This window comes from Lynx rufus, unplaced genomic scaffold (genome assembly GCF_022079265.1).
Source record: "Lynx rufus isolate CCGP_SWC_20201006 ecotype Redwood Valley unplaced genomic scaffold, mLynRuf1.p SCAF_10, whole genome shotgun sequence".
Classification (NCBI taxonomy): domain Eukaryota; kingdom Metazoa; phylum Chordata; class Mammalia; order Carnivora; family Felidae; genus Lynx; species Lynx rufus.
In genome coordinates, this window is record NW_025814824.1 from 76,441,873 (window position 1) to 76,455,727 (window position 13,855).

Sequence of the window (13,855 nt, forward strand, 5' to 3'; positions counted from 1 at the left end):
GCTGAGGCCAAAGCCCTAGCAGGATGTATTCTTCTCTCCTGCTCTGGTATCGATGGCTGCACAGGCCCTTCTCCCTCCTCCATGAAATGGGAGACGTTAACGCCAGCCTACCTAACATGCACTATCCCACAGCATTTTACAGAAGGAAAAGCTGGCCAGAAACGAGAAGCATGCACAGCCCCTCTAAATGAAATAAAGCCACTCTAAAGAAAACCTCAGAAACAATACTGGGCCCAGGGTTGGAGGGGGGGGGGGGAGGGTGGGGAAGGCTGCTCCCTGAGGAGACAAGTTGCAAAAGGGGAGCTGTGTCTTTATACAGGGAGCTCTGTCTCCTATGACGGTTACCAACCGGGTCCCAAACCTGCATTTTCGGTTTGTTTGTTTTTCCCCCTCATTACCAGTCTGGGGTATGTCCAGCTGCCCACTTTGTACTGCCAATCGGGATGTGTACTGTGGGCTGCTTTGCTGGATGAAGACCTCCCTGAGAACCCTCACTCTCACTGTCCTCAAACCTGAGCTCTGCTCTCCAACACCGGCTGACCTTCCTTTGCTCTACTTTAAGAAACCCTTCTGGGGCGCCTGGGTGGCTCAGTCGGTTGAGCGTCCGACTTCGGCTCAGGTCATGATCTCACACTCTGTGAGTTTGAGCCCCGCGTCAGGCTCTGTGCTGACAACTCAGAGCCTGGAGTCTGCCTGTGTCTCCCTCTCTCTCTGCCCCTCCCCCGCTCATGCTCTCTGTCAAAAATAAAAATAAACATTAAAAAAAAAAAAAGAAACCCTTCAGCGCCCCCATTTCTTACCCATTTATTTCTGTTTTCTCCAGCTTCACGACTACGAAATGTTAAGCTGCTATCATTTTTCTCCTGAAACAAGGCTACAACTTCCTAACTGATCTTCCCTGATGACTCTTATCCAGCATCCCATATACATGTCCTTCCATCCCAGGTCCAGCCCCACCCTGCACCAGCCAGAATCAATCGTTTTTTGAAATGCAAATTAATATGACACAAAAATCTTTAAACGACCTTGAACGGCTCCTACTAAAACGGGCGCATTTCTTAACATGGTCCACGCATCTAGGGGGATTTGGCGTTTATCTTAGCTCCTCCCTAAGCAATCTGCTCCATACACTTTTTGTCTCGTTATCTCAGGGCGTTTTCTGTGCACGCGTGTCTTGCTACCTGAAACTTCCCCTCTCCCTACCCACCTACGTGGCCTAAACCTTGCCTTCGGCAGGGTTCCTGGGATGCCCCTCCTGACCCACCGCACAGTTTGAGTCGGGTGTCCAAGCCACGCTTTGTGTGGCTGCTGCTCCTAGCGTTTCCACGTTGCATTGTGATTTCCTCATTACCTATCTCTCTCCAAGTCTGGACTGAGCTCTGCGAAGGGAGAGCCACGCTGAATTTGGTGCCGCACTGGCACAGAGTAGACACTAAAACTGTTGCTGGGCAAAACCAGGGCAGGGGGTCGGCTTCGCTCATACGTTAATATAAACGAACACTTTGTATTGCATTTAGCCCCTGCTGGCTGTGCCCCCTTGTCCCCCTCCCACCAGCTGCCTCCCTAAATCACTGACAGTAGGTGGGACAGAAAACGGGACATAGTTGAAAGTGGGAGGCGTATTTACCTCCGATTTCATTTTCCTTGAAGAAGCTCCCCAACCAGACAATAATGAAAAGTTGTGTTTCCTTCTAGAAACTCAACCCAAACTGTGTCTTTGTGCAGAATCACCACCGGAAGAGAAGGCTCAAAAAGATACCTTCGACGTGTGGTATGTACATTATATATCTCAATAAAGCTGTTAGAAACAAAAAGGAGATACCTTTGGACAAAGGGTCTCTTAACACATCTTCTTGGAATGAGAAGGAAGAAAGAAAAGGGAGCTGGTTTGAGTCCTAACCCTGTCACTAGTTTATAGTTCCCTTTGAACAAGTTTTTCATTACCCATTTCATCATCTACAGTTAATAGATTTATTGAATTAAGGGTCTTTCCGGTTGTGAATTTCAGTGATTGTGGTGCCTCAGACTTCAGGGACTTCTTGGACCAAGATCTCTAAAAGAAGCCTTCCATCGGGCACCCATGGAATGTGAGGAAACAGAAGGGCAGACCCCAAGAATCCTACAGAGGAACACTTGGGGTCTAGGGCTTGTGTGTCAGATGAAGACCAGCTCCAACCCAATGGATCAGCGGTCAAGTCAGTCTCTAAGACCTGGCTCGAAGCCTGCGCCCCGACCCAAAGCCAGGGTGTTGATAGAAAACAAGAATCTGGAACCAACTGACCGACATCATGCAGGCTAGAATCATGCTGGTCTATCTGCCTCTATTTTTTCACTCTTCCGATGAAGTATGTCTACCTGTTTCAAGAGGAAGAGAAATGCCTCCCAGAGAGGACACTTTTTGGAGTGCCCACTGTGGTTAAGTAACAGCAAAATGTAAATGGTAAGAGGTCCTGAGCAAGAAAAGAAAGAAAGGGAAGAGCAGGTATTTCCACCAGCTATATGTCTCTGGATTATATACATCCCCCCTCCCACCCCAGCACCTCCTGAGTCTCAGTTTCCTAGGCAGGAAGACACCAGCTTCAGAGGGTTTGTTGTTAGGATTCACTGAGATCCTGTATGCGAGGTGCCCAGCATGCCTGCTGGCATATAGTGGTTCTCAGTACCTGGCATCTGTTCTTACAGGGATGAAGTAGGGCGTTGGGGCTCTAGAGTGACACAGTCCTGGGATAGAATCCTGCCTCTGCCTATTACCAGCCACGTGACCTTAAGCAGATGAGTTTTCTCATTTGGAAGATGGACATAATACTCTGGACCCTGCCGGCTTCTCATGAAGACAACCCAAGATCATGTGATTAACTGGCCCACAGTAGGAACTGCATACAAATCAGTCATCACTGCCCATTCCTCCGGCATCCCTTTCCCCAACGCACACAGCCCTACACATCCTTCTCGTGTATTATAAGCTCAGTGCCCAGCTGTGCAAACACTCCCCTGTGCCCCACTGCTGGGTTCCAGGCTGTGCTTTTTGATAATTTTGCTCCCCCCCCCCACCCCAACCACCCCCAGGTTCAGGCAGGACTCAAATTCAAGCTGGCAGGTCATCCAGTGAGAAACAGCCGTGACTTCAGGCTTATCTAGGCTTCTGTACTCAGGACTGGAAAGAGCTATACCATTAGGCTTTTTGTTTCGGGAAACTGATGGTAATAACAATCATCACTGACTCAACTGCGTCTCACAATAATAAATGATAACAATAACAGCTCGCATTTCCTGAGTATTTCTTATATGCCAGGTGCAGTGATTATCACTTTATAATCATTGTTTCTGCTAATTCTGCTAACAATACTGTGAAGCAGGCATCACTATACCCATCTTGAAGATACACTGAGACTCAGCAAATCAAAATGCCTTGCCCTAGTCACACATCTGGCAAACGGGGCAGAAGACTCACATACACCGGGTATGTATGTCAGTATTTGTTGAAAGGTACGCCTTTGATAAGGAGGGGGGAACAATGACTGATTTGAGTTCCTACAAGCCAACTCATCACACGACCTCATACCATCTTCATAATAACCTTGATGCTTTCCTAACTATTCCCCAGGTACCTCTGAAACTAGCCCCATGTGTTGACTCCATTGCAGGCATTTGGAGATACAGCCTCACCCTTGCGTGAGAGGACTCAGCTATGGACAGAGGCAATGGCAGTTTCTCTAACTACTTGGAAGACTGAGGAACGGAGACGTTCCAAGACCTATAAAAGAAGCCAGTGGTGTCCCTAAAGAGCACCTGGAGAGATTCAGGCACTGTTGCTGCAAACTGGCCTGAGAGGACTCAGCATTCACCAGGCTTTCCCACACCCCAGATTCACGTCTTGTCCCCTGCAAATCCCTTCTCTACCACCCCAGTCTGGCAAATGCCCACACCCTCCCGGGCTCTGCTGGGACATCTCCTCCAGGAAAGTTCCCAGCCACCCTACGTGGTTAGGGGCCAGTCTCCCAGGCTTGCTTCCTTCACTCCTGACCCTACACACACACACACACACACACACAGTGCACACACGCACATGCGCATGCTTTCCTTTGTTGCAGCATTTATCAAAAGGGTTGTAACTGTCTATCCACCTGTTAATCTTTCCTATTTGGCTGTGAGCTTCCTGAGAGCAGGGGGTGGGTCTCACTCGCCTTGCAGCCTCAGCACCTGATACAGAGCCTGGCATATCCCAGGAGCTGGACCCACTAGTGGACCCCCTAGTGTGGAAAGATGGAGGGGTGAGAAGGTATGAAGGAAGAACAGGAGAGATAGAGCGGCAGGAAACACACCCCGTGCCGTGATATCTGTGAGTGAGGCTGCTCTCAGGTTGATGGGTTCTATCTGCTGCTGCCAACCTGGGGAAGGCAAAAGCTTCCCTCCATGCACCAGGGTTCCTTCCAGACCATTCTGTTCTCACTAAGGGGCTGAAGGCAGAGAGAGAACAAAAGCCCCATATTCATCTCCAGGGAAATTCCACGTTCTTAGTGCAGAACTGCTGAGAGAAAAGGGTCCCTTTGGACAGCCCCGCTCCCTCAGTCCCTGTATCACCTTCCTGGGAATAGGCCTGTGATAGCAGAACAAGTGTGGTTTCGCCCCTGGCCGAACAGAATCAAGGGTAAAGCTTACAGCAGTATCCATCTTGTATTGTTGCCCTAGGGGGAAGGACAACAGGGGTGGTCTCCAGGGCTTCAGGGGAGGATGTATTTGTGTGTGCATGTACCCTAAAACAAGAAAATGTGCAGTCTGTCAACTGGTAACTCTGCCATCTCTGAGGATATGGGGGGCTTTGGCAAGCAGGAGACTTTGAATTTGCTCTGAGTTTTCAGGAGGGTGAAGAAAAAAAAACAACAATGCTGTTAGCTGGTTATCACATTGCAACTATAGGTTCTAACAGATTGCATAAGCAGACCTCAACTTTCCCATCTGTAGAATGGGAACAGCCAGCCCAGATGAGAATAGAGAATGCCTTACACAAGAGTCATTGTTTCCTCCTTTCGTGCCCATGGTAGATGTCACTAAGTGACCACTGGATTCCTGTCACCAAGCCTGGTCCTGACCCAGGATCTCTTTCCGCGAGTGTTCCAGGCAGCTACTACCTTTTGATCAAAACCGGCGTATAAGGAGAAGCTCACCCTAGCTGGATGCCTGCCAAGGCCTCTTCCAGCTCTGACGTTTTAGGGTTTGGCTTTGTCTGGCAGTGCTGTGGCTAAGCTAAGACAGAGAATTAAGCTACCAGAGGGGTATTGGTGCACAGAGTACCTCCTCCCCCACCCAAGCTGAGGGCCTAAGTCTTTGCTTCCCTCAGTTCTTCCAGTGGTGGATAAGAGAAACAGAACAGGAGTGCAAACAGCTCCCCTGGGTCTCATGCCAGCCAGCATCTAGAGAGTTCTCTGAGGCCGCCGTGCTATGCACACACAGGGTCTTCATGATTAAAGCAGCCTGGGTTCAAATCCCTGCTCTGCCACGCTCCCTGGTGTGAACTCCCTCAGGTCGCCTTACCCTTCTGAGCCTCAGTTTCCTCAAGCACGAAATGCAGATAGCAACGCCTCCCTTCCAGGCCTGTTGTGCGAGGAGTACATCGGATGAAATAATGTACGTGAGAGGGCTCTGTGCGTTGCTCTGCGCCGAGCGCCGCGAAGGATTATTATTCTTGGTACGCACCAATAGGAAGAAGACTAGGGTGTTCCGTTCCAGATGGACTCAATCTAAAGCGGGGAACAAATGCTTTTTTTGGTAATTTCATCTGGTGGAAATGGCAGTCTCATGGGCCTATTTGTGTTTAATGAACCACATCCTGTACCGTCTTTTTGCAAGGCTCTGAGGAGAAAGAAGTGCGTTCCCTCCTCTGGCGTGCTGCAGACTAGCGAGTGAGTGTCCAGCTCTCCCTTAACCTCCCCTGACCGCTCTACCCTCCCCTCTCCCTCAGAGCTAGATGCATCCTACAAGTAGCTGCGTCGAAGCCACGGTGCAAGGGGAAGGGAGAGGGGTCCTCAGCCACATCCCACCACCTGGCTGAGACCCTGGCATAGATGGATGTGGACAGGCTCCGATCCCTGACTCCTGCTGTAGTTAAGGAGCGTGCGGCTGCGTGTGACTGAAAGGCAGACGGCCTGGGGCAGATGGGGCCCGAGGAAGGGGCAGTCGGCTAGGGACACAGCAGATCTGGGAGGGCCCTGAGGCCATGCAGAAGAGTCTGGAAATTAACCTCAGGGCAAGGACACAGCACCCAGGAGTTTTCATTCTAGAAGTGGCATGAAGGAATGTCTGTTTTAGAAACATCCCATGATGGTTGGTTTTATGTGAAATCTTGCCTGAGCCATGGGGTGTCCAGATATTTGGTCAAACACTATTCTAGCTGTGTCTGTGAAGGTGTCTTGGATGAGATAATCAGAAGACTAAAGCAGGCTGCCCTCCCTAATGTGGGTGGGCCTCATCTAATCAGTTGAAGGCCTGACTAGAACAAAAAGGCTGACCCTCCCGTGAGAAGGAACTCCTCCTGCCTGACTGTTTGAGCAGGAACGTCATTCTCTTCCTGCCTTTGGACTGAAACTGAAACATTGGTTCTTTTTGGGTCCCAAGCCCACCAGCTTTGGAATTAGAACTTATACTACCAGCTCTCCTGAATTTCCAGTCCGCTGAACAGATCTTGGATTGAAACTTAGCCTGCACAATAACATCAGTCACATGCGCCAATTCCTTATAATAAATCTGTGTGTGTGTGTGTGTGTGTGTGTATCAAATGTATCTTTTACATGAATGTTACATATCCATCCAACCAACCATCTTGTTGGTTCCATCTCTCTGGAGAGCCCTGACTGGTCCATGTCCTGAGGGCTGCTATGTGGTTTGGATTGATGGGGGACAGGAATGGATGCAGGGAGTCCAGGTAGGATGCCAATGCTAGCGTCCAGACAAGTCACGATGGCAACTTGTGACAGAGCGACCGCAGTGAGATGGAAAGAAAAGGGTAAATTCAAGACCCAACTGGGAATTAAAATGGATAACATTTGTAAAATGGGCGGGGGGAGGGAGAGGGAGATATTAAGAAGGACTCAGCAGGGGCGCCTGGGTGGCTCAATCAGTTAAGCGTCCGACATCTCACAGTTTTTGAGTTCGAGCTCCACATCAGGCTCTGTGCGGCCAGCTCAGGGCCTGGAGCCTGCTTCGGATTCTGTGTCTCCCTCTCTCTCTGCTCCTCCCCCTCTCACATTCTGTCTCTCTCTGTCTCTCAAAAATAAATAAATGTTAAAAAAAATTAAAAGAAGAAGAAGAAGAAGAAGAAGAAGAAGAAGGAGGAGGAGGACTCAGCCTTCTGTCTCCCTTCCCAAGATCCAAACAGATCATGGCACGTTTTGCGAGAACACCGGAAAGTGCTAGGTTGTCTAGGGTGTGGGGGGCAGAGTTTGGGCGGGCAAGGGAGCTGGCATAACAGCAAATACCAGAGGAAAGCTTGGAGGCACAGGTGTGAAGTGGGAGTCATCAATTGTAGGGATGGTGACAGAGTCCCCACAGAGGGAAGGACAGTCCAAGAAGAGGGCCCAGGCCAGGGTCCTGTGCAGCCACACCAACTGGTTTGGCAGAGGAGGATGCAGCAGACAGAGAAAGGAGCCGGCAAGAAGGGAGGTGGCCAACAAGGAAGGTCTGGTGCCATGGAAGCAAACGCAGAAAGTGCCTCAAGCAGGAAGTGGTCAACTCTGTCAACTGCTAACACAAGGTCAAGCAAACGGGACCTGAAAACTGCCCCCGATGATTGAATCTACAGAGAAGTAAACCGGTGCCCAGGCAGGTCTCGGCTCTGAGAACGACTCCTTTCATGTCTGGTTGCTGTCTTTGAAGCAAGCTCCCTCAGGAAACTGAAAGCCCCAGAGAGTTCTCCAGCCCACATCAGCCCCTTGGCCACAACTGTCCTCACAAAAGGAGGTGACATTTGACTTTCTTTCCCTTCTCCTCCCCCCCACCTCAAACCCTGGGCTGCCTTTCAAACAGCCAAAACTCCTTTAAAGAGGAGTCTAGGAATGCCTCAGCTGACATTCAAAAGTGCATTGTAATTCAAATGGAAATGCAGAAATTCATTCCCTTGGACAGTCTTGGGAAATTATAATAGAGATAAAACATCTTTTAAAGGTGGCACCAGGCATTTATCTGTGAGGACATCTCTATACCATGGACTATCCCAATCTTAACTCAAGAGCAGTATAACCTTCACTGGAAAATGTCCTTTCACAGGGTCACAGAGTCTATAAACTTGGAAAAGTCATATTAATTGCATAAATTTTCTCTTCTACACTTTCTTGGTCTCTCCTTTGGGTATCTGTGTGTGTGTGTATCTTGGTTTGCCTTTGCCTATCTCTCTTTTTTTCTGACTCCTCCTACCTCCTTCAGTTGGTCTCTCTCTGTCTCTCTTTCACACACGCATGTGCACATGCGCACGTACACACACACACACACACACACACACACACGAACGCAGTTACCTGAGCAGACATGGCAACTATGGTGGGGAAGGAATGGGTTGGGTCAAGATGATAATTAGGTGCCCAGCTCAGTGCTAGATGAGTCCATCGATACGCTATGCTTTCATGGGAGCCTGTGTTCTGCATATGAGGAAACTGATCTAGAGAGTGAATCAATTTGCCCAAGAACACACAGCTGGTAAGAGGTAGAGCTTGCATTTGAACCAGAGTCCATCTGATTGCAAAACCTCTGCTTTATCTCCGAATGAGGAAGTCTTTATCCAAGGTAGCCAGGGGATAGATAACTTCATAGAGAGAGTTCTTAATCATGATAAAAGTCTCATGTATCAAGGTCACAGCTAAGCAGAATATGTGAATATCAAGTCAAGGAGTGAAATGGAGGCCCAATTGGGAGAAAGGTAGCTTTTTAAAATACACACATATCAAGACCACAGCAGTATTTAATGAAAAGTGAGCTGAGGCAAGAGACTCAAAACTCCATATGGTCCTTGTGGCACCACCTGGGAGGGGAGGTGAAGGTCAAAGGAAACGGACAGGCTAAGCAGCTTCCACACTAAGCCTGCCTGGGCCTGGAGGGTCCAGCGATGATTTTGGCTACTCTGGTTGCCTTCTAAGGTCCAGCTCTTCCTGGCTTCTGACAGGCACCATCTAATTAGCCTGTTCGGTGCTCTAGTCCCCTCCAGACCGGTGAAATGCTGAGCAGACCCACTTGGTGGTAGAAAGCCCCACCTCCCTGCCTAGATCTTTCTAGTCCTGCTTGGCATACCCAGTCCCCTTCTGGAATCAGTGTCACAAGGTGGGTCTGTTACTTTAGCATCCACTTTGCCCTACTGCAGGGAGAGCAGTACATAGACCACCCCCTGCTGCTATCTGCATCACAGCAGATGTTGTTAACTGATCATAATGTTCTTGGCCAATGACTTCAATGAGCTCCATACAGTGGCCTAGACAAGCTACTCCCTAACGGATCAAAACTGGCACATGAAAGGAAAGGTATGGGCCATCACATGATAGTGACTGGGTTCTTTACCATGTGTCAGTCCCTCCCTCTTTCCAGCTATTTACCAGTGAATTAAAAAAAAAAGGTCTACAACAAAAATGGTAAAATGTTGAAAGTCTAAGACAGACTGTTGATGAACAACAGGGGACAGTGCCCACATCTTGTCTACTGCGGTGCCCCTAGCACCTGGTGTGAGGTCTGCCAAGAAGGGACATTTGGGTATTAGTGAATTAAAGAATTAATGCATGATAAATGTGACTTTTTTCTCCCTGTGGAATGCACACTTAGAAGCACTTAGGGGAATAAAATGAACCTCTCATGAGGATATTTTAATCAGGCACATTCACCCCAACCCCCTGGGCTTTCCAGTGATTTCCAGTGGCTGCTTTGTGTCACAGCAGGAGCCAGAGCCCCATGATTAGTAAATCTGGAAAGGCTGGGGCATTTATTTGTAATTTCTGGGGACACAAGATCTAGGGAACACTGTACTCAGGTTGGAATTCAAACACCATCTCATTCACTAACAAACTGTGTGGCCCTGACAAGCCCCTTTTCTTCTCTACGCTCCAGATTCCCCTTCTTTAAGATAAGGGGTGAGTAGTATCCTTGCTTTCTCTGACTCCGGGGGTACGTGAAAGAACCAGTGGAACCATACTCTGTGAAGTGCTCAATACCCATGCCCTATTGGGTCTTTTTTCTTGACCTTCTCTTCTAGCCTTGGTCTTTCCAGCCAAGGACAAGCCATCATGTGGAGCTAACCATAGATTTCAAAGACTCCAGGAACCCCTCCACCCCTACACTCTCTGGTTGGAAGGATATTTGCAGGGATTGTCCTATTATGGTGATACAGGTGCGTCACAGGGGGAAGTAAGGGCTGAGTTTACACGTGAGCCAGGAGTTGTGGCCAGGACCAGAAATCCTCAGCGGACGCCCACACGTTTCACTTTATTTTAAGCTACAGTTTTTCATGTGCTTCCTCTATGCCAGACATCTTACCTGTATTATCTCATTTCATTTTCCCAACAGCCCCACAAGGGAATTACTATCTCTCATTTAACAAGTGGGGGCACCGAAACGTAGCAGTTACTTGCCCGAGGTTACCCAGCAGGAGGCTTGCAAGCCTGTCTGTCTGGCTCGGCCCCACACTAGCTCTCCTCTTTCCACAGCTCTGCCGCCAGAGTGATCAGCTTCCAAACCCAGATCCACCCTGACCTGCTTCCCAGGGAGCCCTTGTTTAGCAAGCGCCCATAACACAGAGCTGATGGCTGGGGAGAGAAAGGTTACCTGCTATCTCTGAGCCCAGAGTTCTTTCAATTCTTTGGGGTGTGGGGGGGTGGAATCCCCGGCTTCTCAGCCTCCCACTCGCAAACATCACTCCCACATTTAAAAAATAAAACCATCGTGTTTAATGTGCCATCTAGATCACAGCAGGTGGACAGAGAGAGGAACGCACACGTTAGTGTTAAGGTGGCCTCAGCATATTCCTGTGCTCTTCTTAGGGGCAAGCCTGGATGATAGAAGAAGGAAAAGCGCCTCAGCACAGGCAGCCCAGAGAGAAAAACTACCACACCAAGAGTTCCCAGCAAGTCTGTGGCAAACCCGAAGACTCTGGAGTCTTAAAGGGGCCCTCAGATGCCCTTTCAGGCCTCCTCTCTGCCCCCAAACCATCTGACTTGCAACAAAGTCCATGCATTCACTGTATGAGGAGTGGGATTTTCTGGAGTGCAACAGTCCAAGGCCTGGAAGCAGCTGACGTGGCACTTAGCATGAGAGTGCTGTCCCAGGCCCCAAACGCGGGCCGAGGCGAGTTAGTTCGGTGGCCACAGTGAGCGAAGCTTTTTATAAACATAACCTAATTGTATTACTTCAAAGTCCTGAAGCTTATTGCCCTGCTTAATGATGTGTCACGTTATTTATAGGGGAGGACAACGAGACTTCTATTGATTTAATGCACTTCCTTAAAGACCGTCATTGTCACAGCCATAAAACAGAGCTATTCCCAGACAACTCAATTATGTCCCCCGCGTCTATAAACCACCCTGTGGCCCACACAGTTGTACACAGGAGGCAGGGAGAGGTGAGACCATGGTGGGGGTCTCAAGGCCCCAGGACAGAAGGAGAATTTCTAGAGATGGCAAATGCAGGTGCAGCGGGGCACCATCCAGTCAGGGAGGAGGGGTGGCATGCAAAACCCTTGATGGGGAGCTTGAAGCACCCCACTTCGTCTTGGCCCACCCAGCGGAGCTCTGTGATGCTAAGCAAGCTTCCTCCTCCCTCTGGGCCTTAGTTTTCCCAACTGCAAACTTGGGTGGCTAAGCCCAGCGAGACGTGTAAGGTCCCTGGTGGCCCCCACGTTCTGCAGGTTTGAGGGTTACGGCTGATCTGGTTCTTGAGACAGAGCTGAGCCATGTGGCGACGGTGCAAGCACATGTTTAACATTGCTCCCCACCCTTTCCGTCCATCGTCCATCGAGAACTCTTCTTTCTCAGTTGATCGATGCTAACAGTAATGAACGCTAACAGGAAGCAATTCTCGCCCTGCTACTTATTAGCTGTGTATCTCTGGGCACTTGACTTGGCACAACTGAGACGCATTTTCTCCCCTGTGAAATGGGGATGTGAATACACAGGCCTGTTAACATACCTCATTCATGTATGCAATATGCCTGTCTTTCTCAAAATGCTGCTACACAAACTACTACCCTTTAATGTGGAAGGCAGACAAGAACAGCTAAAGTGCCCATTTCATAGGAAGGGAAAACTGAGGTGGGAAGGGAATGAAGTTCCCAAGGTGGGGTGGTGGAGACTGGTCTCCTGCATCTGATCTGGGGAGTTCCAACTCTGGTAACAGCTGAGGATTGAAGGGAGATAAGATCTGGTGACCCTCCCTGAGGACAGAAGGCCCTCAGTGGGAGACTTGAAACTGTGCCCTCAGACACAAAGTGATGGCTGCCAGGCTTCCAAGCAGCCTGGAGAGAAGAAGGGGTCAAGGAGACACCACGCCCACCCCTCTAACTCTCCCCCAACAGTTGTTTCAAGGGGAGAGAGCTGGGAACAAGGAGCCTGCGGGAGAAGACCAGAGTTCTGGAGTGCTGACCACCACCTTGCAGCCTCAGAAAATGCCTGAACTGGAAGAATCCTGAGATATCATCATACGGCCCCTTATAGGGTCAGTGGTGCAAGGAAGCCCAGAGAGGGGCGGGGACAGCCTAAGGGCACACAGCCTGTACGAAACAGAGCCAGGATTTAGCCTGTAGGAGCCTTACCTCCATACTCCACCCAGCTGCCAACTTCAGCAAGCATTTGCAGGCCTACCTTTCTGATACTGGAGCCACAGCTGCTGCTGGACCTTCTTGCTGGGGAAGTGAATGATACAGGTGAGCTCGGAGCCATAGAGGGCCTCTGCGATGTAGTGGGAGCCGTAGTGCTGGATGAAGGAGAGCAGCTCCTCCCGGCTGCTCTCCCTGGTCAGGATCTTGAGGACGTTGGTGAAGCCTGGACAGAGGAGGAGCAGGGGGAGGTGGTCAGATTTGGGAGGCCAGTGGCTGCCAAACTGTAAGTGGCAGGGGGCTCTTTCCAGCCAGGTTTGGTGCCTTATCCCTCACCACCGCATCAGCCTGCTGGCTGCACTGGTCTGAACATACACAACAAGTTCCCTTTCGCTCACACGGCAAAGGTCGGTCCCTCTGGTGGACCCACAACTGAGAGGGGAACAACATCAGAGTAAGGCCAAAAGCCTGGCGACCTAGATCACGACCTGATCAGGAAATCAAAGTTGATGTCTGTCCCGAGCAACTAATGTGTACCAAGCACACTGCTCACTGTTTCGCCCACTTTGTCCAATTTAGTTTAGGCCCCAACAGGGCACCCCCCGCTGTGTACGTGAGCAAGTCAAATCTCAGACTATAAATCATTTCCTTGGTCTTCCAGCCAGAGGAGCTAGGATTCCCAGCCCCTTCTGCTCTCACTGCAAAGCATATGCACTTCCCGCGGCATCCAGTCACCCAGGGCTTGAACTCTCCATGGCTGGAGCCCCGGGGCTGCACTGGCCTAGGCTCAGCAGATACTGTGCGTGCTAAGATTTGATCCCTGGCTTAGCTTCCTATAACACTACTTTCCCTTCTGCCTCTGCCTTTGCCTTCCCAAGACAGTGGTATGTTCTCTCTCCTGACATGGCCAAGGGCTTCCTTTCCTGCTCTACTGTCCTTATTCCTGTGCCAAAGAGACCTAGGTCCTCAGTGCCCAGCATGGTGCCTGCACAGCAATAACTCAGCAACTGCTGTCCCCCCCCCCCCCCCCCACCTTCCCCCGGCAGGCAGGTCACCAAGCTGTGCTTCCAAGAGCCTTAA

At 50.0% G+C, this 13,855-nt stretch overlaps 1 protein-coding gene across 3 annotated transcripts in view; it reads right to left on the minus strand.

Moving 5' to 3' along the window:
* ASTN2 (astrotactin 2) overlaps positions 1-13,855 on the minus strand; it is an 882,297-nt gene that overhangs the window by 224,423 nt on the left and 644,019 nt on the right. For all 3 annotated transcript variants that reach the window (XM_047068551.1, XM_047068542.1, XM_047068534.1), the window contains one exon: positions 12,822-13,001. In XM_047068551.1, coding sequence (XP_046924507.1) covers positions 12,822-13,001 — 180 coding nt within the window. The remainder of the gene's footprint in view (positions 1-12,821; positions 13,002-13,855) is intronic.